A 25,591-nucleotide genomic window follows, 5' to 3' on the forward strand; every position below is an offset into this window, starting at 1 on the left:
GCAAACAGCAGGGAGACGCCAGGAGGTTTTCCCTAAGCAAGGAATACACTTTATTATTGACGTTAATTTTGCACTCAGGGACGCTTAATTAGAAGAGGAGGGACAGAAACCACAACACAGAACTGTGGAGGGGGTGGAGAAGTGGGAGCCAATTGTTATTCCGGCTTTTTGCTGTGTTGCAGGTCTATCTTTTACTGACTAAATTGCTCATTAGCAGTTTTGTGCCCAGGGTTCTTCACCCTGGGATCGAGCTCCTGTCAGAGATACAGTGATCAGGAGGAGAACAAAATCCAGGTGGAGGGTGAGGGGGGAGAGCCCCTCTAACCTCTGTGAAACTGAGTGCTGGAAGAAGTAGAAAACACCATCTACAGTTACAATTGCTCCTTGTCATTTATCTTTAATCCCTGATTGTTTATTTATCATTAATCCCATCTGTCAGCAGAGCTGGTAAATGCACAGTAATAAATCTGGGATGGAAATGTTGGTAATGTTCACTGTATAGAACATTCATCATAATATATTTGCATTTTTCATATGACTGAATTTTCTCTGAGACTTTTACAGGCGACTTCTTTGTTACAGTAGACTTCTGTTTGCAGCTATTTAATATGAAACAGTTCCAGACATGTCTGAAGTGGTTAAATATTCTTGATTTCAATATCCAAACCCTTGAACTATCTACTGTCATACTGGTGGCAACTTTGTCAAGAGCCAGAGTAATAAACTTGTGACTTAGCAGGTTCAAGGGAGATGACAATCCTATGAACTAAGTTCAGCATTAAAAATCAATCAAAACGATTTTTCTATATTCAGTGTAGAATATTGAATTCTATATTCAATGTATATAATATGCAGGTATTCAATAATGCTGAAAAGCTGCTCATTTTACTCAGGAGCAGAAGAAGGAATTGGGACAAGTTTGTAATTAACATATGCTGAAGAGAATTAAAATTCCAGTGGTGGCACAGGCTGTGACAGTGAGTTAAACTATCCCTGATAGAGTGGAGAAGCACAGATTCATTTTTTATTCAGAGCAGAACTGAAAGGTTTGAGTTCTCATTCAGTAGGACAGGCCCAGACTGACCTGTCTGGGTATCTCTATTTATGTTTCTCCCTCTGATGGAGCTGACAAGGAAAAACCATAGAGGGAACACATCCTACATCTTCCTTTTCATTATTTGCAATCTTGCTTTTCTGTCTGCAAGACATGCTGGGGTTAGACAAGCATCTGCTGGGAATGCCTTAAGCACAGTTGATCCTGCTTTAGGGCAGAAGGATGGACTGGATGACCTCTTAAGGTCACACCTAGTCCCATTATCTTCCACTCTTTTTAAAGGGAATAACACTACCGGGAAATTACACCACATGCTGAGGATAATTCCCCTGAGTAAAACCCAATCTGCATTAAATCAATAATTACTTTCAGGGAACATGTATTTTTAGACAGCCCATTTAGTACAATCAACATAAAGCTATGGCCTTAAAAGTTGGCATTTTTAAGCACAGGAAAATAAAGCAGGTTCTCTTTTGTGGGTAATCTGACATATCTCAATATTATTAAGGGGAAAATTCATTCCTATTTAAAACAAAACGTGCAAATGACAAAGCATGGAAGAACATTTGAGTTCCTCATAGTTCATGTAGAGTTTAGGGCAGAAAAACTATTTTGCTGGGAATAATTGCTATATGTGACTGATGATGTTAAACAAAAGAAAATGCAGTCATGCAGAGACATAGGTACATCTGCAGCTTAAATTATGTGTGTCCCACTGCACTCGAGAGTTTCCAAAGGAAACTTGTCCCTCATTTTAGAATTTAGGCAACAGTCAAGAATTTAAAATTTCAAGGCCCTAACATACTAAGCATATGAATATTTTACTTTCTGTTGCAACATCAAATAACAACGAGTTAAATCTTTACACACCTAAAATGTTTGCCTTGCATAAACAATTACCCAAAATTTGATTGTTTGGAAAAGCATTGCCAGTTTTAGCAATTGGTTTTTAATACCTGCAGTTAACCTCTTCCACCATCAGAAGATACTGTGGCAAATCTGAATTTTTATGGAAAAATTTAGGAGTCCTGCCCAGTTACAAAACTGTTTATTAGGCGAGCACTGCCTGCTCTGTGTTTTGGGTGTGAAGCTGTAAAGGGTGTTAAGAAATGGATGACTTTTGGTGCACATCCCATAAATACTTCCAGATTAAGAGCCATACCCAGCCCATCAGCCATTAACACTTGAAGTCCCGACTCCCATTTGTCTGTTTTGTCATCCACAGCAAAGACAAAGAGCCAGGAGATAAAACCAGCAGCAGCCAGACACAATCTCTGGCATTTAGCATTTACTATCAGAGTGGGAGTGTGTGTGGAGGGAGGGGGTTACAGATGCCCAAATTTGATAAGAGTACTGGATAAACAACAAGAAATGAAAGTACCACGACATAAAATTGTAGATAATTTAAAATTTCCACTTCTAATTCCTTTTCTCCCATTCTAAAACATGCAGGAGGTGTTGAAAGGACAGGCAGCCCTCCCAACCCAACTCTCGTGAGGGAAAAACATCAAGTGCCAAAGGCTGTGGATCCCAGAGGTCACATAGGGCTGCCATCCACTGATGTAACTCTGAGCCTGAGTGATTCCATTCCCAGGAGCCTGAAATCTGAGGATGAATTTAGAAAGCACCGAGGGGAACAAATGCACAGCCAGCTCTGCAGCCACAGCACATGTACAGCTCTTCTCAAATGTTTCTGTTCTCTTTCCTCTGACACATGAGAGATCAGTGCCTACGTTTTGAGTTTGCACATTTGGACCCGGGTTAAGGAATCCTGCGTTTTAATCTGTCCCTAAGAGGTACTGAAAGTCAGTGAGGAACATGGAATTCATTTCCATGTTCCCTTCCAAAAACAAAACGAAACGAAAGAAAGTGACAGTTTTAGAGACAGAACCATTCACTTTTTGAACTTTTCATGTAAACAAACACATGAGAAATCCATCATCTCTAAAGGGCTGCTAACAGCAGCCAGGCTCCCCCACCCTCCCTGTGCATCTAAGCTTTCAGGAAAAGGTAGGAAGCAGGAATAATGATCCATACCATCCTCTGGGGAGCCATCCTCCCCTTCTCCCCCACCCCCAGTCACTTTTCACCTCCTTCTTCCATACACAGAATAAAACTCAGACCCTGCGGTATTTTAAGCACGACCAAACTGAATTATTCTAACATTAAAGAGCCAAGCTGTGCTGCAGCGAGCAAACACGGCCAGGTCTCCCATTCCAGTTCCAGGAGTGGCTCCTGGTGTCCATGTGAGATGTTTGGAGTGTCAGCAGGGAGCAGGACACTGCTCATGTCCCAGAGCATGGGTGACAGCTGTGTCACCCCACAGGGGCTCTGCGTTCTGCACTCTGGCCATGGTCATCCTCAAAGAGTGTGGACCTCTTTAACCCCTCTTTTAATCCATCTTTTAAATGGATGCATCTGCTTCTTCTGAATGTCCTGGAAGAAGTGTCTCTGTCCAGCTGAGGATTCCCCAGGCTGTGCACCAGGAGAAGGGCATGGACACCACTGCAAAACCTGAGGCTTCCTAACTCTCCTGGCTCTCCAGCATTTTATTCCACGTGGAAAGTTCACAGATTACTTTTATAATTACTAATTTTCAACACACAGGACCAGCATGTAGCAGGTAAGAAAAAAATTGGTCTGCAGCAGACAATTATAAAGTTAGAGCCACAGACATTTTGAGTTCCAAATGCCAGGAATTTATGAGCGACTTGTGAGAATTTGTGGAGGATAGAAGAAAGGCACCCAGAGGAAAAGCAAACTTGGTAATTTTCCACCCAGAGATCCTCCATCCAAGGGTGGCAGGTCACAGGCTCTTGAGACTCTCAGAGTTCAGGGTGGAAAAGATGCGTTCAAAGCAGCACAGGGGAGCGAGTTAAAAATAAACAGCTGGAATGTGGAACTTCAAAGATTTTCCGTTTATTGTCTTTGTTTCTATTTTGGCAGGATGTAACTTAAAAGACACCCAAAACAGGCATGTGCCAGCACTTTCAGGAGTAAGGCTAAAAAAACAAGTCATTGCCTGAGCTCCCGCCCATCTATTAAGTTTCCTGAAACAAGAATCCTATGAATCCTTTCAAGCTGACTCATCCATGTAACATTCATCTCCCACGAGTCAGAATTTTGCATGCTGCACTGCAAAGCTGTTTTAGCCAGCTTGAATAGAAATCTAAGTGTTCTAGGCACTCACATCTTGAAAAGGAACCCCGACAGAACTCCTCTTTACGCCGTTTTTGAACAATACATTTTTTTAAAATGCAAATTATTTACAGATTAGGATAAAGTTACTAAGCTAATGTTAAAAAAAAAAATAATTAAAAATTAAAAAAGCAAAATTGCATTTGTTGCAGGCAAGTCACAAATATTCCAAGCCCAAGGTAAGAGTCTCCACTGCAGCAGGTGGATGCTGGTACAAATGCTGTCTGTTATTGTGAAGTTCCACAAACAACTCCAGTTTGCAGGAATGATAGTTATGATAGATCTACTGTAATTATCTGCACTTATCAGTACTCAACATTTCCTCTCTTTTCTCCCCTTTCCATCCCCTGCATGCTGATTAGAACAGCAGAAAATTACCATTTTGCTGTCACACATCAGAATGCATCATTTTTTAAGGTAGTTTCCTAGTTTATAGAAAAACTATGTTTTCTTCAGTAGGACAGCGTGGTTACACACAAACAATACAGTGATTATGCACAAAACCATCAAAAGAAACAATAACTAGAGGATATGTGTGGTATTTGTTAACTGAAATAACAAACAAACAAAATTCATTAGACATTAAAAATATCACCCTGTCCAATTTTACACCATTGCTCCAAAATTTGATTTTTTTTCTAGTTCCTGGGAATGAGGAAATGTTTTCCCTCATTAGAGGCACTCAAAGACAGGAGAAATTCACCCAAGGAAAAGGTGTTTAATGTATAGACCTGGTACTCAATAATAGAGTGATGCTGGATTATCACTTTACATTTCATGCCTAAATACCTTTATCACTGTAAATTGACTTAGCAGTCTTAGTCCTGCTCACACTCTATTATTTTCAGTAGATAATTAAGATGTGCTAGTGGCAGTCAGAAGAAATAGAATTAATAGCAGACATCCTCCTGTGTAAGAGCTCCACAGCACAGCCAAACTGTCCCTTCCAGAAAACAAGCTGCTCTTTTTTCAGAAATCCTTTTAGATTATATCACAGGTCTGAATTTCCCTGAAATGTCCCCAATGTGGTCAAGGATGATCTTATTTAATACCTAAATTAGGACTTCAACTGCCACAAACTGTTGCACAGTGTCAATAATATTAAAATAGACTGGACTACACTGGAATAGAATAGAATAGAATAGAATAGAATAGAATAGAATAGAATAGAATAGAATAGAATAGAATAGAATAGAATAGAATAGAATAGAATAGAATAGAATAGAATAGTATGGAATAGAATTAGAACAGAATAGAATAGAATAGAATTAGAACAGAACAGAACAGAACAGAACAGAACAGAATAGAATAGAATAGAATAGAATAGAATAGAATAGAATAGAATAGAATAGAATAGAATAGAATAGAATAGAATAGAATAGAATAGAATAGAATAGAATAGAATAGAATATTAAAGGGGACCTATTATAATCCAACTGCCTGAGCACTTCAGGGCTGACCAAAAGTTAAAACAAAGACTCTTCAATGTTTTCTGTCTCAGATGAGGGTTTATTAGTGCAAGCAAGAAGCACAGGAAGGTTGGGTCAGGGATTACTGCAGCAGCTGGAGCCTGGTTTCTGGTTATGCAGTGAGGCAAGGAAGTCAGTTTGGTGATCAGTGGGTGCTCTGGTGGTGTGAGGTTATTTTGAGGAATGCATCATCATCCATCAGGATGGCAGATCTTGCCCCCAGCTATCAACAGCATCAGGGCTTCAGTGCTTTTTGCAGGAAGAAACTTCATGTCTTACCTTGCAGGTCCTGGAATGGAGGGGGATAAGCTCTCAGCCAGGGGCACAGCAGCAGCAAGAGGATCTGAGATGTCCTGGCCTCCAGAATTTTCTGTGCTCTTTTTCTGAGGGCTCCTTTTTAAATTGTGGCCATTTCCAGGAGGTTGGCCTAATTCTGAGTCTTGTGGAGTGTTCTAGAATGAAAAAAAAAAAAAGAGAACAATTTAAATAGCTGCTGCTATTTTGGAGAATGCATAAGCTTAAGGAGTTTTGTTCTGCCCACAGACAGTTCTGTGTTTTGTTCTGCCGTGGATTTCACCACTCTGATGGAACTTGCAGGTTCTAAAGCCAAGCCATTTTTTTCTTAACAGCAGAAAAACAGAAGGAAGTGGTTGGGCCAAAAATAAGTACTAGGAGAAGAAGAGGGAGAGAAGAATGCAACAATTGTTCTAAAGCAGTCAGGGCCTTTACTGACCCAAGGAGGGTATCATCTTCTCTTCTTCCAAGCCTGGCAAATGCTCCCTTGCTAAGCAAGTTTAAAATGAGAAAGGATGGAAACAGGCTATAAACTTGGACAGTCATCATATTAGCAGCATATTTGGAGTTAAGTTAGAGATAAAACCAATGCCATTCAAGACCCAGCACTTGAATCCAAGTCCAGATTCCTTCCCTCTCACTTCAACAAAACTCAGAATGCCTCTGAATTGAAACACAGGGCCTGATTCTTCACCAGGCTGCCCTTCTCTGATTACAGCTACAGGAAATGCTGGAGTTTCTGTAGTGGCAGCTAGAAATGCTATTACTCAGCTGTGGCTATCCTGCATCACCTCTTCTTAAAGGGAAATAATTACCCAGGATCTTCATCCATGGAGATATACCTTTACTGCTGTGAGTGGCTTTTTTTGTTTTGTTTTATTGGTTTTGCTGCAGGGAGGAAGAGAGACCTGTGTAAGCACCAGGGTTACATCAGGTACTGAGTGGCACCATCCTACTGGATTTTTTTTTGGAGGAAGAATCTTTAGAACATGAAGAAGAACTGGAAAAGGCTGTCCTGAACAGTATCTGAACAAAAGAACTGGAGTAATGGAGAGGAACAAATGAAAAGCAAAACAGTCTGCATGAAGGCTTGTTTCAAATCCTCTGGCACATCAAGCAATAGTTGATAAGAAGGAAAGCTGCCTCATCAAATCACCCTTAACATAAAGTCACTGTTGTTTTAATTCTTAAATGTAGTTGTGAAAAACCTGGGGTACACTTAGCCTGAAGACACGTAAGTGTATTTACTGATGGCAGAACCACTGCGGGGTAACACCAGAGATTAAAAGCACAGTACATAATTCCAGCTCATCTCTTGGGTTCTTTTGCACTCATTTTAATGTTTATTTTGTTCTAGCAGTAGTCAATGAATTGCAGAGAGCTGTTGTTCAGAGAATTACACTGCTCTGTGTGAACGTGGTGTACTCCCACAGCCAAAACCTCCTGGAGCTCAGAGCCAGGAATGAGACACCCAGTGGACAAGCAAAGCCCGTGTAATGAGCAACTGAAAAGGTCAGGGCAGACTGAAAATACAAAAAGACTCCCTTTATACTAAAGACAAATTTGATTAACTCTCATATCCTCTGCCTTTCCCTGGAGGAACCCCTTCACTACAGCTTTGTTTGCAGGAGTTGCCTTTATCTCACCACTTTCCGCTGGGAGAGACCAAGGGCTCTTGGTTTCGTGATTATGAAGCACTTACCCAGCATGTGCTGACATCTGGCATTTAGAATATTTATCTCAGTATATATGTTGGCTATAAACCCAGAGTATATGGCAAAAAAATACTAGAACATCAAGAATTACACAAGGAAATTTGTTTCTTTCAGCCAGGGGAAAAAAAAAAATAGAGCTGAGCGAGCTTACTGGGCTCTGTTTTGATTTTGGTGCAGTTTTGGACAGCTTTGCTTTTGCTTGCATGAGAAATCTGCATGGAGAGTTTATTTCAGTATGCAGAGAGAAAGAGCTGTGAAAAAATGTGTTATTAAATGAATCACCAGGAAAAACTCCCAATCAGTGGGTGGGTAAATTCCCACCAAGCCAGGAGAGGCAGCCACAGTGCCAGGCTCTTACTTAGTCCCTGTATCATGTCTTATCATGAGAGGTACAGGTGGGTCAGACACAGAGCTGGGCCACAAACAAAAGCCTCACAGCAGCAGCCAAATTAAAAAGTCATTTTCAGGCCCCTTGCAGACAGAAATGACCTCCTTTCCTTTCCCAGTAGGGCAGGCAGGGTCAGGAGAACCACACAGAGAACCCCAAGAAATTAGTTCCATTTATAAAATTGTCCAGATGCCTCCAGCAGTTGGCAAGAGCAATGAGAGCTAATTATTCATTTTTCCTCCTTTCTATGACTACCACCTCAAATTTTCTTCAGCTACTTTGGGTGCCAGGCAGGAGGAACATCTCACATCTCTGTTGAGAAGGTGAAGAGCCACATATTTTGTCTTCTTCTCCTAAAGCCTCTGTCATGTTCCAAAGCAGAAAATGCACAGCAATTAAGTCATTAACTAATTTACACAGTGCAGTCTCAGTAGCCACACATTGCTTCTCATTGGTCTCTCCTTCACAAGATCAGCCACTTGGCCCCAAAGGCTCCTTTGGGTTACAGTGCTGTGTTCTGCTGACCTGCTGATCTGTGTGACCATGGGGATGCACACAAGTCCCTAAAATAAAACCCCCTGAGAACCAGGATCCTTTGGATTGTCATCCAGACTCACAAATCCCAGGTGCCAGGAGCTAATCAGCCCCATGGGCTCGGTTGTGGCCCAGAAGGAAACTCCTCCCCAGCCTGTCACATCACAAACCCAACAGCTCATTGCTAAAGAGCCCCACAAATATGAGGAGACCTACAAGCAGCTGTTTGAGGAAACTTTGAAACCTTACCATGGAGTCAGGATAATTTGTCATTGGCTTCCTGAGTCACAGAACACCCTGGGGCAGAGCAGTTGGATATAAATTCACTGTTGCTGTTAATCCCAGAATTCACAAGTGAGCTGCAGAATATGGACATTGCCTGCTACACCTCACCAAAATCAGGATGTTTCCATATTAGACACAGAGAAGGGCCCAAGTCCCAGTGATTTTATCAGCTGCTACACCAAAATTCGGACTTCATATCCAAATAAAACCACTGGGAGGGGCAGATTCAGCAGAAGAGAGAAAGATCACAACAAACCAGGTCACTTATGTGCACACATGTGAAGAGTGAATTTAACATTTCCCATGGATTGTTTGGGGTCAGGGGACTGGTGGGGTTTTTTGTTGGGTTGATTGGTTTTGACTTTTTGTTTTGTTTTGTTTTATTTTTAAATAGTTTTGTGCTTTCAGGGAACTAATGTTTAAGAAGTTAATCTCCAAACAATCCCCTAAGTGACTGAATTTAGCCACAGAAAAATCTGACTCTTGCTCTTCCAGTTCATTACCAAATTTAACATGTATTAAAACAATCTCAGCAGCACAGGCCCTGTTGGAGCACAGAGGAGTTTGAACTGTGGGCACTCTTTATTTTGTTTTTTCCAGGCTTGTTTAAATGATCAAAAAGTTGCCCTAATACCTAGTGAGGCAAAAGCACACATGTATGTTCAAAAGAAGCCCAAAAGAGTATTTTAGCAGTAGTCTAAAATAAATCTTAATGTAGATATTTTACATGTAAAATGAAATACTAATATGCCGAGATATAGAAAAATTTTATATATTGGTTTTCTACATTAAATGTATTCATGTAATCATCTCCAAAGAACATGCTCTGTGCATCTAAGCCAGACAGCAGAAAAACAATTCAAGTTTTTGATTAAACTTTTAAAATTTAGGCTAGTTATGCAAATCAGGTGCTGAACTAGCTTTGCAAAGCATGTTTTTAAAGTTTTTAATTAACATGTGTGAAAACAATTATAAAGACTATGTTTTGTTCACAAGTACCATCAGAAAGCTGCAGGTAAATAAATTACTTTTGAGTTTCAATACATACAGCTTCAAAAGTGATTGAATGCAGAAGCTTGCAGCTAAATTTGTACTATATTTGTTTCAAGTACAGCGTACTCCTATTAGAAAAAGATTCTAATTATAAAGAGTTTGTTACCTGGAAGGCTTAAATAATTATAATAGAAACCAGAACACAGAGGTTTTCAGCATTTTTAAGTCTAGGATAATTAAAAAAACCCAACAACAAACCAACCAGCTTTTTCACAGAGAGCATAAACAAACAACAGGAGGAAAACTAAACATCTCATGATTTTTTCCCCTTGAAGGCAGCACAATATTTAAATGAATACAACTGATTCTCCTAAAATATGCAATGCAATTTGCATTAAAGCCTTCCAGAAGCACTGGAGTCTGCAAGAACACAAAGTAAATCTACAGGATCACTTTATTTTCCCAATGACTTTGAACAGGATGCTAAAAAGAAAAGAAAAAATAAATAAAAAAAGAGAACTCCATTAAGAAGGTAGCCAAAAGGATTATGTGCACTGCTGCACTGGAGTTATCATGGCAGGAAGAAATGCCTTTAATGCTGCCTGGGAGCCTGTGGTGAGCCCAGCTCCCAAAAACCCAGTTCACAGCCACAGCAGCAGCCTTTGCACAAGTCTCAATCAATAAACCAGAAATTGCCTTCCCTTTTTTTTTCCATGTCTTCCATTACAAGTTGGGGGAGGAAGGTGTTGGAATGGATATTTTAAAAAAAAAAAGTCTGCCTGCTAGGGGTTGTTCACATGGTTGGGATATCAGGGTTTTTAAAATGGCTCTTGAAATTTTTAAAGACAGAACAGGTTTTTTTTGAAACTGCCTTTTCCCTCTTCTGGCTTTTGTTGCCGTTCTGCAGGAACAGTAGCCAAGGATTAAGTTGGGGTTTTAAAAGTTCACATCTTTGGAAAGTCATTGTCTCTCTCCTGTCTGGAGAAGTGGTGCCAAAATAAATAAGTAGATACTGAATGGATATTGCTTTAACAACTGGAACTTTGCATTAAAAGGAGTGAGCACTGATCAGCAAAACCAGTGAGCCATCACAGCAGAGTTACACATTACTACCTAATATATTGAGCCAAACTTGAACTCCATATGACACTTCAGATCTGAAGAATTACTCTAAAATTCAGTTTTATCACTTTAAAAGGGAGCTAAATGTGATTTTAGCAAACAACTTGGTGCATTGCTGCCCCTTTCTGAGAGTGGCTGGGGTGCAGCAGGTTGGAGGGGATGCCTGTCATGACCCCTTCGTGTTTTTATTCCCAAACATCGTGACTGCTTAATCAGTTGGATGTAATTATGACATGAGCAGATAGGAAGAGCAGACTCTATCCTTAAGGGAGTCTCCTATAGAATTTTGCAATTACAGTAGATTTTCTCTTTAATCAGTAATGGTGTAATTTGCTGTTGCTTCTGGCGTGGTTTATTTGTCTCTCACGGGAGTAGAATTTTAAGTTCATACTTACTCTAATTAAAACCCTCAAAGGAACAGGAATGCAAAAATTGGCATTCACTTCTCATTTAATTTAATTTGCTTCTCACAAATACAAGAAGCAAAGTGAATTGTGATATGGTAACAATGGTATTTGAAAAATTCTTACAGCTTTTGATTGTAAGTACCTATGACCTTCTCTTAGAGATAAAGGGCTGCTTTTCCTCCTGAGAAACACCTCCTGAAATGACTCTGGCTGTGAACACAAAAATAAACCCTGGTGTGTGTAGGTGTGTGCCTGTATACTTAGGTATTTATAGTCACCATCTTATCCTTGATTTAGCTTTTTTCCCAGAATACACAGTCTCCTCTCAGCCACAGCAGGAACAATTCAAACCTTCAGGCTTCAGCGCTTGTGTTTATGACTCTTCCAATCCACTGAGGGCACTAAATTGTTTATCTTTAGATTTTTGTAATGTCAACATGGGTGTCTTCTCTAGAACCTGAGCAGCCTTGCTATGTGTGAGGAATTTGCACTGAGGTAATGAAGCATGGCTGTGTAACTCCTTCATGGCTCTCCTTAACTTCACCTTTCCGCCTGTTTAATGTCATCTGTGGTCAGCAAACAAAGGAAAATTCAGTTATCTTTGGATTTTCGCTAGTCTGGCTGCAGTTGTTCTCCTTTGTCACTTTCCTGCTGTTTGGTGAAGGCCTGGTGAGTGCCTGTATTGTTTTCTTAAGGATGGCAGGTGTATGAGATACAGCAGGAGACAGAGAGAGAAAATAAAGTTGTTGAACTTGGGAAGAAAACCTTCATCCCCTAATTGCATTTTTCAGTCAGGATAGTTTTAGCTAAAGCAGCTTTCTGCTGAGTGGTCCTTAGCAGCCTGACAATAAATGACTTGAGAAGATGCTGTTAGATTCAAATAAAGTACTATTAGGAAAATAATCTCCAAGCTGAGTCCCAAACTCTGTCGTGCTTCCCAGACAACAGTGTTTGCCTGCCTAGTAATTTCACAGCTGTGGAAAATGCAGGTCCAACATTTTCACACTATTTTTAAAATGGAGAAATATAGTAAATAATTACAGAGGAACTTTACAAATATAATTTATTTTTCCTTTTCATCTCTACCCATAAATTCACGTATCCCATGAGAAATGATGATGGCTTTACAGTTGTGAAGGAAGCTTTAGCCATTAATTCAGAAGAGAAGGACCAGTCTCCCAACTTGCTTTTCACTATACTTTCAAATTAAGAACTGTACCATAGCTTTAAATCTTCTTCTTTCATCCTCTCTCCTTCACTCACAGGAAAGATGAAAATAATAATATGAATAACAATTATTCATTGCAGTGAGAAGTGTCCCAGAATTTACTGCATTTGCATAAAAGGGCATATATTTCTCTGAAAATATACGATGTTCTTTTTGAGTAAACACAAAGAAATAGTTGGCATTATTTACCACAGAATATTGGGCCAGCAGTAATTACCACTGGAAGTAAGAATTAATTAATGTGGTGGCTGGAGGGATGTTAGGACTATGTGAGCATCAGGAACAGACTGTAGCCAACTGACAGCAACATCCTGATATGCACTGGATGAAATGGAAGGAAAAATGAAAGAGAATCATAATTCAGGGAGTAAAAGCTGTGAATCTCAGTGGATACACCAAACCCAGGGAAGAGCCCCTGCATCACATCAAAATGCTACAGGCAGAATTACCGTGCAGAAAATGGGGAATGCCTTTCTGTTCCCAGTTGACCATGAACAATGGAACGTGCAGAGATGTCACTGCAGTGCTCAAGAAGTATGTAAACACCCAGGGTGAGCCCCAGAACCCAGAGGGATTTCCCAGCTCCCATCTGTGGGAATGGAGCTGAATGCTGAGCCCATCCTCTGCTGATCCCTGCAACGCCAGCATCTGAAGGGAGAGCCACAGCAATTAACAGCAGCCATCAGTCCAGAGAGACTGAAACCAGTCAAAAGGTGGGAAGAGTAATAATGCAGAATATTAGCTGCAGGATGCTCAGCAGTCAGATTTGTTCACAGGAAATAAATGGAGAAATCCCAGCAGGATGGCAGCACGGCGCTTCAGACAAACCAGCAGACTCTGGAGAAGTTGTGGCCCCTCTGGCAAGAGTTGCCTGGCTTAAACATTTCACAGCAGAAAACAGGAACAAAAAGATAACCACACATTAAGACTGTGTTTAAAGAGAAATTAACAGTAACAGTGGAATAACCAGCTTTGTTTGCTTTTTTGCTTATTCAGAAAACCAAGAGAAAGAAAGAATAAAGCAAAATATGTAGAAATGACTTATGTCTAACTGACTTTGAAATTCGCTCATCAACTCTGGGGCAAAAGATGTACTACTAGAACTTCAATTTAGCAGCAGTTTTCACCTTCAAAGAGCTTTACAATTACTTGGTGACTTTTGCTTTTCTGTAGTCGTGAGAAAGGCTGTGGAATATGACAGCGCTCCTCTTCTGAACTCTGACTGGCAAGAATTAAAATCCTGAGTTAAAAGTATTCCATATTGGAAAATCCAGCCTATTCAAGCTTTACAAAATTTAATGCTCATGTCTCCAGTTATAAAGAACTCTTTCTGGTTTTAATATCCTCCACCCATCCCTTTAAAATGAGAGCAAAGATGCCCTGGTAATGGCATCATTCTAGTAAAGATAAAGATAAAATACAGTCAGGGAAGTCAATAATAATCCTGTAATGTGCAGTACTTTGGGAGCTGCCCCTGAGCTCTCTGCACAACCCTCAGAGCAGCAGGGATGAGGCTGAGATATATCTGGGATCACTCTGCCTCCCACAGACCACATGCCTCCCCATCTCTGACATTTTTGGGAGCAGATTTGTTGGTCTCATTTCTAAGTGTGGCTTTGTGAGCTGGCACCTGAGTCCAGACTATCCAGAGGTGCAGGGCTGAGGAAGTGCAGCTACATCAGCCTCTGGCAAAGTGAGTGTTTTCCTTTTGTTAAGGCCTGTAGATGATTTTTAGACATTTGTCCCTCCAGAAAAGTCAAAGAGAAGAAGACAATGTCATTTCTCCATGATACCCAGTTCTTTTGGGTGGATTAAGAAAGATCTGTTTAATGGGAAGCTGAGACCTTCTACAGTTCCATAAACTGCAGTACTTACCACAGCTTCCCATTAAAGAATACCTCCATTACTTCACCTATATTTTGCCTGCTAAAGGCTGGATCTCAAGCATCAAACTGGGTCAAAATATATGTTCTTCCAAAATATTTCTTTTTCAATTTAAAGACCTTTCTCTTCATGTCGAGTTTTACTATTCAAGGCAAATGCATCATAAAAATAGCTTATATTTGATTCAGCATAAGCCCAACAAGCTGTGCCACTGTAATAGGGCAGGGCACAATCCTAAAATCCCTCAGCACTTTGTGTGCTTTACAACAAAACAGAACGTGGTTACTATATGTGAAATCACTTTGTTAAATACACTGCTGGCCACAGCCTTTTTTATCTAAGCATTATCTTTGTTCATTGCCACTAAATTTTGGTTATATTCTCCTCAGAGGCTGGTCTTTACAAGACAGATTGGGTATTTACTTCTTCTCCAAGTGTCTACTACATTCTTCCTAGTAGCACATTTATTGCACAGATCTTCCCACTCATTAAACGAGTTCTAAACTTAGCACAGGCTCTCCCAGCTTTAATGCAAACCATGTGTGAGGCTTCCAAATGACTCACTGAGAGCCTGAGCCCTGCAAGGGTGTTCTCTGACAAACACACAAACAAAAACAACTCAGACCAACTGGTTCTGAGCATCAGAAAAACACCAACTGAGCCGTTTCAGTGGTGTTAGGGTTGGAAGGGAAGGCAGCCAGCAAAGGGGGTCAAGTACAGGCTGCTTCTCTAAAGCATACATTGCTACTAAAGAAAAGAAAAAATGAAAAGAAACCAGACTTATTTTTTTTTTTTTTGCAACTTGCTGAAAACTTTAAATGCATCTGCCTTGCAAATGTGCAGTCAGTGTCACAAAACCCAAAAAGTCAGAAGCAGATGCAGAAGGAAAAGAGCAGCCAAGCTTGGTGCTAACATTTTGAATGCAAACCATGCAAACCAGTTTCATCATCCACTGCCTGCTGTGCTCCTTGGCCTGGTATAAGAATGGCTTTATTGACACTGGGGAATTTCTGACTGAAAATCAAAATATTTAAGATTTGTTGCTTCTTCTTCTCTCTCTGTTAATAGTGTTTTCTAAAATGATTTGAATTCTTAGCATATTTTGTTTTGCTTTGGGTTTTGAGGGGGTTGGGTTGTCTTTTGTTTTGGTTTTTACAGTCCAAAAAGGAGACCAGAAGTTTATTTCCTTTTTAGAAGAGCTTTTTTTAATACGTTTCTTGATAAATTCATTCATTTTTAAATAAAGTGTTCCCAGCCTCAAGATGACTCCTGAACAAATATATTTACACTTCCAAAATCTTGCTGAGTGGAAGCTATATACTATGGAGAGTAAATTCTCATTACTTAGTTATAGAAATGAACACATTCCCCTCTTCCCAAACCTTGAGAAAATCTGGAACCAAATCTTGGGCTAACAATAAAACGTAGTAAGAATAACCACAAACTGTGGAAGGTTTCCCTTCTAAAAATTATTTATGGAAAAATCTGTAGTAGTTGTAATACTGATTGCCTTGAGAGGGTCCACTTTGCAGTGCAGAAGGTGCAGCAGATCTGCTGACAGCAAAATGAATCCTAACACATTTCAGCAGCTACCACAATATATGGAAAAGGAGAAGATAAAATATATACTGGTGTTTTAATTGTTGGAATTAATGAATTATAACTTTTATTCAAACTTGTATCAGCATAGTAACTTCTAATGTAACTGTACACCAGTAGCCAGAGCAGTTCACTGCCTTCCCTTCAAAAATCTAAAAATAAACCACCAAACAGCACCGTGCATTAACAGCACACGCTGGGAACATGGCTGTAAAGTCCTGGGTGGGGACACAGACAGTGCAAGGTCATTTCTGAGCAAGGAGGAGCTGCCAGGGCTCTGGGGCCACCACGGGCACTGCCCCAGGACCCGATTTCAGCATCCCCAGGGATGGCACAGGGTGCTGGTCCTGCCCTGCCCGCTGTGCCAGGCTGACCCTGGCCCTTCCCTGTCCCCAGGGATGTGCCTGGGGCTGCCCCAGCTGCCCATGGGGATCGTGGGGATCCTGCTCATTCCATGGGGATCATGGGGATCCTGCTCATCCCATGGGGATCGTGGGGATCCTGCTCATCCCATGGGGATCATGGGGATCCTGCTCATCCCATGGGGATCATGGGGATCCTGCTCATCCCATGGGGATCGTGGGGATCCCGCTCATCCCATGGGGATCGTGGGGATCCTGCTCATCCCATGGGGATCATGGGGATCCTGCTCATCCCATGGGGATCGTGGGGATCCCGCTCATCCCATGGGGATCATGGGGATCCTGCTCATCCCATGGGGATTGTGGGGATCCTGCTCATCCCATGGGGATCGTGGGGATCCTGCTCATCCCATGGGGATTGTGGGGATCCTGCTCATCCCATGGGGATTGTGGGGATCCTGCTCATCCCATGGGGATCATGGGGATCCTGCTCATCCCATGGGGATTGTGGGGATCCTGCTCATCCCATGGGGATCGTGGGGATCCTGCTCATCCCATGGGGATCCTCCAGGGAATCCTGTCCCCCAGGGAAACCCGCCAGGACCCTGCCCCGGTGCTTTGGAGCACTGTCATTGCCAAAGGAAAACAACGCACCAAGTTGCTTTCAATTACCATTAATGACACTTAAATATGAGTGTAACGGGGAGCAGAAGGTAAATACGGGGTGAGTGGCCCGTGGAAGCAGTTTCTGAAATGCTTGCTCTAGGCGAGGAGAGGAGCAAAGACAATTTCCCTGTCACACTCACCTCGTTCTCTGCACTGCTGCTCTCATTGCCCATCTCGACTCTGATGTCCAGGGTCACACAGCAATTAAGGAAAGATCACTGGGAGAAAGGAAAAAGCTCTTAATGTGCTGTAAAGAAACAAAGCAAAGCAGAACAACAAAAACCCCTGGAAATTTTGGAGGACTGTCATCTCAGCCACCCAGCCAGCTGCCCCTCCTAACATTCAGGCTTACAAAGATTCTAAGTCATAAACTGGAGGAAAGAACTCTTAATGTTTTTATTTCCTAATGTTTCTCTGCTGTCTTCCTGAAAGACAGTCCTTGAAACTCAGCTTTGTTGCTCTGTTTCTGGATTATCCCATGACATTTGAACAGAAAGATATTTTCCTTGCCAAAGTCACTTTGGAGGGACAGCCCATAAGAAAACCTTACAGCTTTAACTGTATTCAAACCATTTTTATTTCTTGAAATTCCTGGACCAAGCTGCCTGCTCACATTGTCAGAACCGTGGTGTAAAACCTGACTATCACTGCAACAAGTAATTTTCAATCAATGCACTCAGAGAAAGAGTAAATGGATTTTTTATCCTGACCACTGGCATCGTTCCCTGCTTTTCTTAGGTGTTATTGTGTTACAATGTTGTGTTCTAAACACCTTCTTTAGACTTAAGAGGATCTGCCTACTATAATTACTACTGGTTTTATACTAGTTCAGCTCTAATTATTTAATTTTAAAAAAATCTCTGAGCAGTTCTAGAGTTAAGTGTCTCCCCAGACAACATTCATTTCTGTATTTTTTTGAAAAGGATACTCAATAGTAAAACTCCACATCAGAGATTCACTTATAGACATTCTGGTCCTAGACATTTTATCTGGGGGCTCATGCATTGAAATTTACTGTATTTATTGTATTACTGAATAGGTGAAAATTACAGTCTCTTCAGTTGGTTTTTTTTTTTCCCCAAAGAATTTGGGGTTGTCTGCTTCGTGTGTCAAGAAAACCTTCATTAAAGTCAGGCTCTAAAAGGGAGATTGCACTTTGAACACCAAGGAAACCATGTAAGTCTTTAAAGAATTTTGTTACTTATTACTACAGTAAATTTTTTAGAACTTGAAATATTATTTTTCTTCACAGGAGGCTTGGGGAGAGAGAATTTTGGTGTTGTGCTCTTAAGCTCTGCTCTGTTTAAACTTGATTGTCTTCAGGGGATACAGCGGTGCTTGAACTTGCTCCTGTTGAAATCACTGGGGCCAGGACTGCACTTTCAGTGATTAATTAGCAACGTGAGGTTTTATCTGCTGAGATTGCTGCCAAATCCTCCCCTGCTTTAAACAGTTTTAAAAGTGTTTTAAAACAGTTCTGAGCTACGCTGAAGACTGGATAAAACATTTTCCAAATCACTGTTCCCCGGGTATGAAGTACTCCATAATGTAATGAACACACACAAATCTTCCCAGGCTCAGCACAGTGAAATGTTCCAAGACAACACTTTAAGATTACAATATTTTAAATATGTATTGATATAATAAAACAGTCTCACACTGTTAAAGAGCTGCTGACTAAGGTTTAAATGCACAGGAGGGAAAGAATAACTCCACTACAGCTTCCCCCAACAGCCAGCACAATTCTTTGAGAGTTAATATTGTGGCATTTTTCTGTTCCCCTGACCTGCCAAGCTTTTCTCTTCCCAGATCTTCTGTCCCTACATGTGAAAACACCTGAAAATTCAGAGTTCTCTAAATTTTCCCCTCACAAGGATTTGGAGCAATAACAGAAATTGGGGAGTGAATGAAACTCTCCCAAATCCCCATGGAGCTGTTTAGTTGGAGTAGGGTCTTGTATATCAATTGTGTAAAATGCAGATTTTGCTCATCAGGTTCTTACATAGATTAGCCAATGCATGTCAGAATATTTTCCAATTTAATTTAGAGTAAATTCACTGCAGTGCATAATATACTGTCAATATTTCTGCACCAGCTCAGCCATACTGACTGCAACTGCTAATAGAGGCCAAAGTTCCAACACTGAGTTGAAAGATAACAATACTTTATTTACAGTTTTTTTTATTGAAATGCACAGGAATCAAAGTAGAAAATGACAAGAGCACAGCAGAAATGCCAGCTGTCAAAAATCTCCACTAACACATCATATCACATTGTCTACCCCCTCTTTTCTTTCCCTAGAGCATGAAATTTCAAATTTTCACACAATTCTCACATTACCATCTGCTTAATAATGAAGATAAATGTCATAAACATGAAATAAAGACATTACAGATTCTTCAACAATGAAACAAGCGATAATAATATTAAAGTGTGAATTACATTGCAGACTGCTAAGATCATTTTTTAGATTACAGTGTTACTGTAATCCTTTTTACATACATTATTTCTAAATCATTCAATGCACAAGCATTACTTAGGTTGCAAACTACAAGGGCTTTATCATATGTGTAGACTTTCAAATAAACATTACAATCATGCTAAAAATCCATCCATTAAATAAACATAGGTTAACCAAAAGATAATATTCATCACCTTTCTATAGTATCTTTCACAATTTACATGTCATTATTAAAATTATTTGAACGCTATAGATCTCAAAAACAGCTTGCTGGTACCAAATGGGTCTGCTCAGCCTGCAGAGACTTTTGAGCTGAACAACAAGCATACAAGAGGATATTTAAAGTTCCACTTACATTCCAAGATTTATCTGGCACCTTTGGCTTCACTGATTCACGCTTTTAGAGCGTGTCTTCAAACCATTCCTTCCATCTTCACCTCACCAGCTTTCACCTGATTTTCCTTCTACTTCTCAGACTCATGAAATGTAGGCTTTCTCTCCAGGACCCACCTTCATAACCTGCTCAACAACCACCTTGCCTCCACCCCAGGCGAGGAAGAAAACAAGTTACACCTCCTCAGCCCGGCCTCCCCCTGCTCCTGCCAGGCTGCTGAGGCTCTCTGAGTGCCATAAATCCAGTCCTAATGTTCTTCACAAAAACAAACCCCAGAGAACATCAATTTTGGCTCAAACGTATTTCACTTCTACCGTTTCTTGGCTCGTGGTATAAGCAGTGCTTCTTGCAAAAACTGTGTCAGTAACACACTGGAGTTATGCATCTGTTGTTTTCAAGGGAAAATTGGTGTTGGGGGGAGTATTTATCCTACATTTTGTGTCCAGGTTTGTTTATGTGTTTAAGCTCATCTTTCATTTTCTCGTATTACCCTTGAAAGCTGTCAGAAATACCTGCTAGCAAATGTTGATGTGCCTGTTCAGGTTATGGTGAAATAATTTCCCATTTAATCATCCTGAAGGGTGGAGACGTGACAAAAACCCTTTGAAATGTGATGTTGCAAGAAGTACTGGTTTATGGGCGAGCTAATTGTTATTATTAACTCTGATTGTCCTTTCCAGCAACGCTTCCACAAAAAGGATGTTCAGAAACACAGCTGGTAACCAAAAACAGAGTATTTATCATTAGTGGCAACTCCAAGGGATTAATGAGTTTCTGTAAACACCAGTGGTGGTTTTTGGGGCCACAAACCAAAGGAATGGCTCACTGTGGGTTTGCAGCTTGAAGAGTGTGAGGCAGCATTGCTGAATCCAGCATGGAAAAGTCGTATCTGACATGGCTAAAAGGCAGGATTTCATAGGGCAGCAGTATGGTGTCTGCTGACTGTTGTTCCACAAAATCTTGGTCTATAAACCCCTGACTTGGAAACATAAAGCCTGTGATGAGCTGGAATGCACAGTTGCAAGATCAAGGGCTACATGAATAGCCCTGCCTTTTAAATCTTTCCTTTTTTTATGAAGTTGGTGATCCAGCATTCTCTGGTCTCCCCAGCCCAGTTCAGAATCCAGTAAATCTGAACTTCATCAATTCAAAATTTTAGCATGTTCTTCCTTAAAAACGAAGCAGGGACATTGCACAATTGATTGTCTTATAGACAACAAATGATGCAATGTTTTTTGTTTAGGCTCTCTGCCATGAATTTAAGAGCAGGGATCCTGTGGGAGCTCAGGAAAACACAAGCTTGGTTATACAGACTCACTCCTGCAAGGTGCATTATTTCCTCATCAAAACAAACTGAACTCACATTTGGGGCTATTCCATTTCTAAGCTAAGGCCGGCAAATGCCACAAAGTGAAAGTGAAGAAGCTGCCTTGCAAAACAATTGTCTGGCAGAAACTTTGTGGAGAACAACCTTCAGTAATCCACAGCTGATGATTTCTGATTGTGTGTTTTTATCCACACAGGTGCAAAGCTGAATCCCTGTGTTTGGCTGGGTTGTGTGAGGTTTGCAAAGCCACACCGACATCTCCTGCTGCCAGAACTGTGAGTGCTGTGAAATAAGGGCAGTGACACCAACACGGCCACGCTGTGCTCTGATCTCTGGGCCTACAATGATCCTGACTGACAGCACTGGCATTGTACCTTTGGGTCAGTTTTCTGACCCATTCTTGTGAAGAAATTAGGATTCATTAATTCACCTCTATCCCAGCTATCCCAAGGAGCCCTTCTTCACTGTGAGCTGTTCCCACCTTTGCAGAGGTTGATCTGCTCTGCTCCAGTATGAAGTGTAAACCACCAGCTCTGAGAGAATTCCACATGCTCTGATAGCTCTATTTATTCTCTTTGATTTTATGACTTTCATTCTTTTGATTTTCTGGAACTGGTGGGGAAAGAAGTACTCACATCAGGCTGCTTTACTGTTGTTTGCTGGAATTTCCCCTCTGGCTCCTCATCCACACTTCACGCTCATCCAGGGAGAGATTGTCTTTTCTTGATCAAAACAGGATTTAACCCAGGAGGACTGGAGGACTCAAACTAGGGGAAAATACAGCTCAGACTTAAAGGTAAGCTATGTAGTGGGTTAATAAATTAGGTATTTCAGTAAGATCCACATAATTTGTCATGAGTGTTCAAATTTAATCTCAGTTTATAAAGTATTGGATACACTTAACAAACACACAAAAGTATTGGATACACTTAACAAACACACACTACACAGGTATGTTAGTTTCTTGTATACTGAAGACATGCTACCTTAGGTTTTTGTAGAAGACAATTTAGTTTGAGGTCATTTTACTTTATGGCACAAATACTGCCAATGTAAGGGGAAATGTTTTATGTTCCTCACTTTCACATGATTGGTACTACATATAAAGCATTGCAAAGCTCTGCTGAAGCACTGAGCACACTACTGCACACCAGCTATTCCCACAGGAAAGAGAAGAAAGGGGAGGTTCAGAATTTTACTCTTCTCTGATCTTGATGTAATAGTGCAAAAGCATTCCAAATTTCTGCATATTCCAGCAATATCACAGAGATCTGCAAGACTGACCTATGGCAGTCCTTCGCCTTTTGCTTTCTCACAAATTCTAGAAGAGCAAATACCAAGATCTGGGGGGGAAATCGTAACTCATCATGAGAGTTAATAAACAAGTAATGATTTTCAAGTGCACATCTTGATGGGAAAGATGTTGCTTAGTAACATCAGCAGCTGGATCTGCTGGAAAACCGTGATGTCGCTTGGCAACCGAAAGCTGAACTGGATTTTTGCGAGTTGTGAAATAGTATTTTCATGCCCTTCCCCCAAGAAAACCAGAAAGTGCCTATGGAGATCACATCAGTGAGCCCATGTAGGACTGAGATGCAGAGGACAGCAGAGGATGCAGCCCAGCTTTGGCTGATGTGCCCCACTTCATGTACAAGTGTGAAAGAAAAGAAACAGGGATGCTGAGTACCTGCCACTAAGACATGAGAGCATGTATTAAAAAACAGGTTATGAAAGTTAAAAATTATTCTTCCAGTTTCTGGCTAATTTTCAATCAGGATGACGATGTGGCCTGGAAAAATCCAATTTATTACATACTTCCATTGCTTCTAATCAGCCCCGTGTGGCATTTCAGGGTGATCCTGCATCCTTCAGATGTTTAAGTTATGTTTTATGGCACAAAAGTGAAGAAGAAGGCACATATTTCTTTGGAGATTAATGGATTTGCCCAAGGTTAAAAAGCTTATCCAGTGGCAGAACTAGGATGTCAGCACTGGCTTCCTCATCATGCTCCAGTTCCCAGACTCTGCTGGAATTTACCTTATTGGAGCCTCCATCAGGAGGTGCCCTTCCTAAGGAAACATGGGGGTGCTAAATGATTTTGGTTTACTTTCTATCTAGTAATTTTTTCCCAGCTGAAAAAGGAAAATCTGTTGTTTCAGCTCTTAACAGAACCTTTCTAATTCTATATAGTTTCAAGCAATAATAAATGAAAGTGATTATGGGAATCTTAAGTGTGATTGTGTTGTGTTTTACTTATCCCTTAATTGCCTCTCTGGAAGACATGAGGCTCAGATAATTTTGTGGTTTATTTGCCAGTCCCATGAGGGTATCATGGCCACCTCAGGGTGCCTAAAATGGTGCTCAGTGCCTACACCTGTGGATCTCAATAATCTTTCCCTTGTGCATTGAGCATTAAATGTTTTCAGGTCACACACATTCCCTTCAGCTGCACTGGCTGCAGATATCAAAGTACTGCACAGGGCTTAGCCCTTAAAAGAGATGCCAAGAGTTTTTCATAAAATAGATATGATCCAAGTAAGAATATCTAAATATTGGAACATTTCTCTTTCCAAACCACATTTATACCAGCAGTTTTTCAGCAGATTCCATATGCAGCACTTCAGTCAGTGGGAAGGCTGTGGATTCAGAGCTCTCTGCATTGACCCTCCATGTCCACATGCACATTCCAGCTTTGGAGAGCTGGACACAGATTCCTACTTCACTTCTGAACACCACCACCAGCTAAGAGGGATTTGGGAGCTGTAGGGGAGGCTGACCTCCCCTGTACATGGCTCACCTGGTCAGTCTGTGCCTATCACTGTGCAGGACTGCAAAATATTTCCTTATTATTACTGCTAGCCTTTTATAAACAGCTAATTATGACTTGTATTATGAGACATCCATAGGTCCATAGCCAACTTGACAAAGTTTACATGTGTTTTCACACTCTAAATGCAAACAGTCAGTCAAAGTGAGGAATTTCTGTTCCTAAATCTCACAGCTGAGGCAGGAAGAACATGCCCTCTGACCTGGGGCAAAATTCTGGAAGTATTGATGGGAGGTTTGATGTGAGGGGAGGATTTTTAGAACCTGCCCTCTGCTCCTCGAGCTGGTCTGCCTGCTCTGGTGTCCAGTCTCAGCACTGGGAATGGTGAAACATGACTTGAGACAAAAATCCATGTTATGTGAGGCAGAGGAGGGAACAAGTGGGGATCAGTTGGCTTAACACACCTAGAGGCACATGCAGGGCCTGGGAAGAATGCATCACATTATGATTTCTTGCCTCTTTTCAGGTCCTTCTTCCTTCAAATTATTTTTCTTGCTTTCCCTTCTGAGTTTACCCGTTTCTTCTGTTCGTGCAGTCCCTTTTTTCTCCTCCCTGTCTCCAAGAGACTCAGTGGAAATACAAGGGAGAGCAGAGTTGCCACAGGGACAGGTTTTCTGGGAGCTGCTGGGAAGGCAGGGAGGAGGCAGATCTAAAGCTGAGAGGGACTGAGTTCCTTCCTGATGGTTCTGCTTTAGCTGTGGGGTCTGACCCAGCTGTCAGCCACTGTCTCTCCCTAACTGTGCATGGCAGCAGTGTTTAATCCCACTCTCCTGGCCTGAGGTGTGTGTTGACATGTCAGGGTTGGCAGGGCGCAGCTGCTTTCTGGGTTTTGTGCTCACACACCTTCCATGCCCACACAAACATCCCAGGAGAGGAGGACTCGTTCCCAGGCTCCTGGAAAGCCTCCAGCACTCAGAGCCTCTCCTTGGGCTGAGGGGAGGATGTTTATTGGTTTTCTTTCTGCTGACACAACACAGGTACATAACCACGTAGCACACAGTCACACATATATACATGTGCATATATTACATATATAGAAATGCAGATATCTCATGCAGATGATATCCTTCATCCTCAATTAGAGGCCATTTAGCCTGAGGCTGTTTTTAATAATTTCATGATAGCTGTTAGATCACTGAGTGAGAATAAATTAGATAAAAACTCAGCTATTGGATATTTCGCAGCTGTCAATACTCTTACTCCAGAAATGCCGTGTTTTATCAGTAGTGAGAGCAGGCTGTGAAAATAAATCTCTCAGAAGAGCTGCACAGCAAGACAACTTGTTAACAGCCAGACAGGGGTTAGATTTCATATTCTAGTCCAAGCAAGTGTATTAGGTTTTTGCAGGACTAACTCTGGGAACTGAGTCACTGACCTCTGAAAT

At 41.1% G+C, this 25,591-nt stretch overlaps 1 protein-coding gene across 20 annotated transcripts in view; it reads right to left on the bottom strand.

Annotated features, from left to right (window-relative positions):
• Positions 1-22,106, bottom strand: part of TACC2 (transforming acidic coiled-coil containing protein 2) — a 118,911-nt gene extending 96,805 nt beyond the window's left edge. For 18 of the 20 annotated variants that reach the window (XM_086900291.1, XM_086900294.1, XM_086900287.1 and 15 more), the window contains exons 1-3: positions 22,016-22,106; positions 17,339-17,416; positions 6,001-6,173 (exon numbers count right to left, since the gene is read on the bottom strand). In XM_086900291.1, the coding sequence (XP_086756417.1) occupies positions 6,001-6,173; positions 17,339-17,371 (206 nt within the window). In that variant the 5' untranslated portion in view covers positions 17,372-17,416; positions 22,016-22,106. Of the gene's footprint in view, positions 1-6,000; positions 6,174-17,338; positions 17,417-20,014; positions 20,212-22,015 lie in introns of those variants that run through there. The other 2 variants (XM_086900289.1, XM_086900282.1) reach the window with 1 other exon arrangement.
• Positions 22,107-25,591: the final 3,485 nt, after the last annotated feature.

The sequence above is a fragment of the Cyanistes caeruleus genome, chromosome 8 (assembly GCF_971803275.1).
Source record: "Cyanistes caeruleus chromosome 8, bCyaCae1.hap1.1, whole genome shotgun sequence".
Taxonomy (NCBI): domain Eukaryota; kingdom Metazoa; phylum Chordata; class Aves; order Passeriformes; family Paridae; genus Cyanistes; species Cyanistes caeruleus.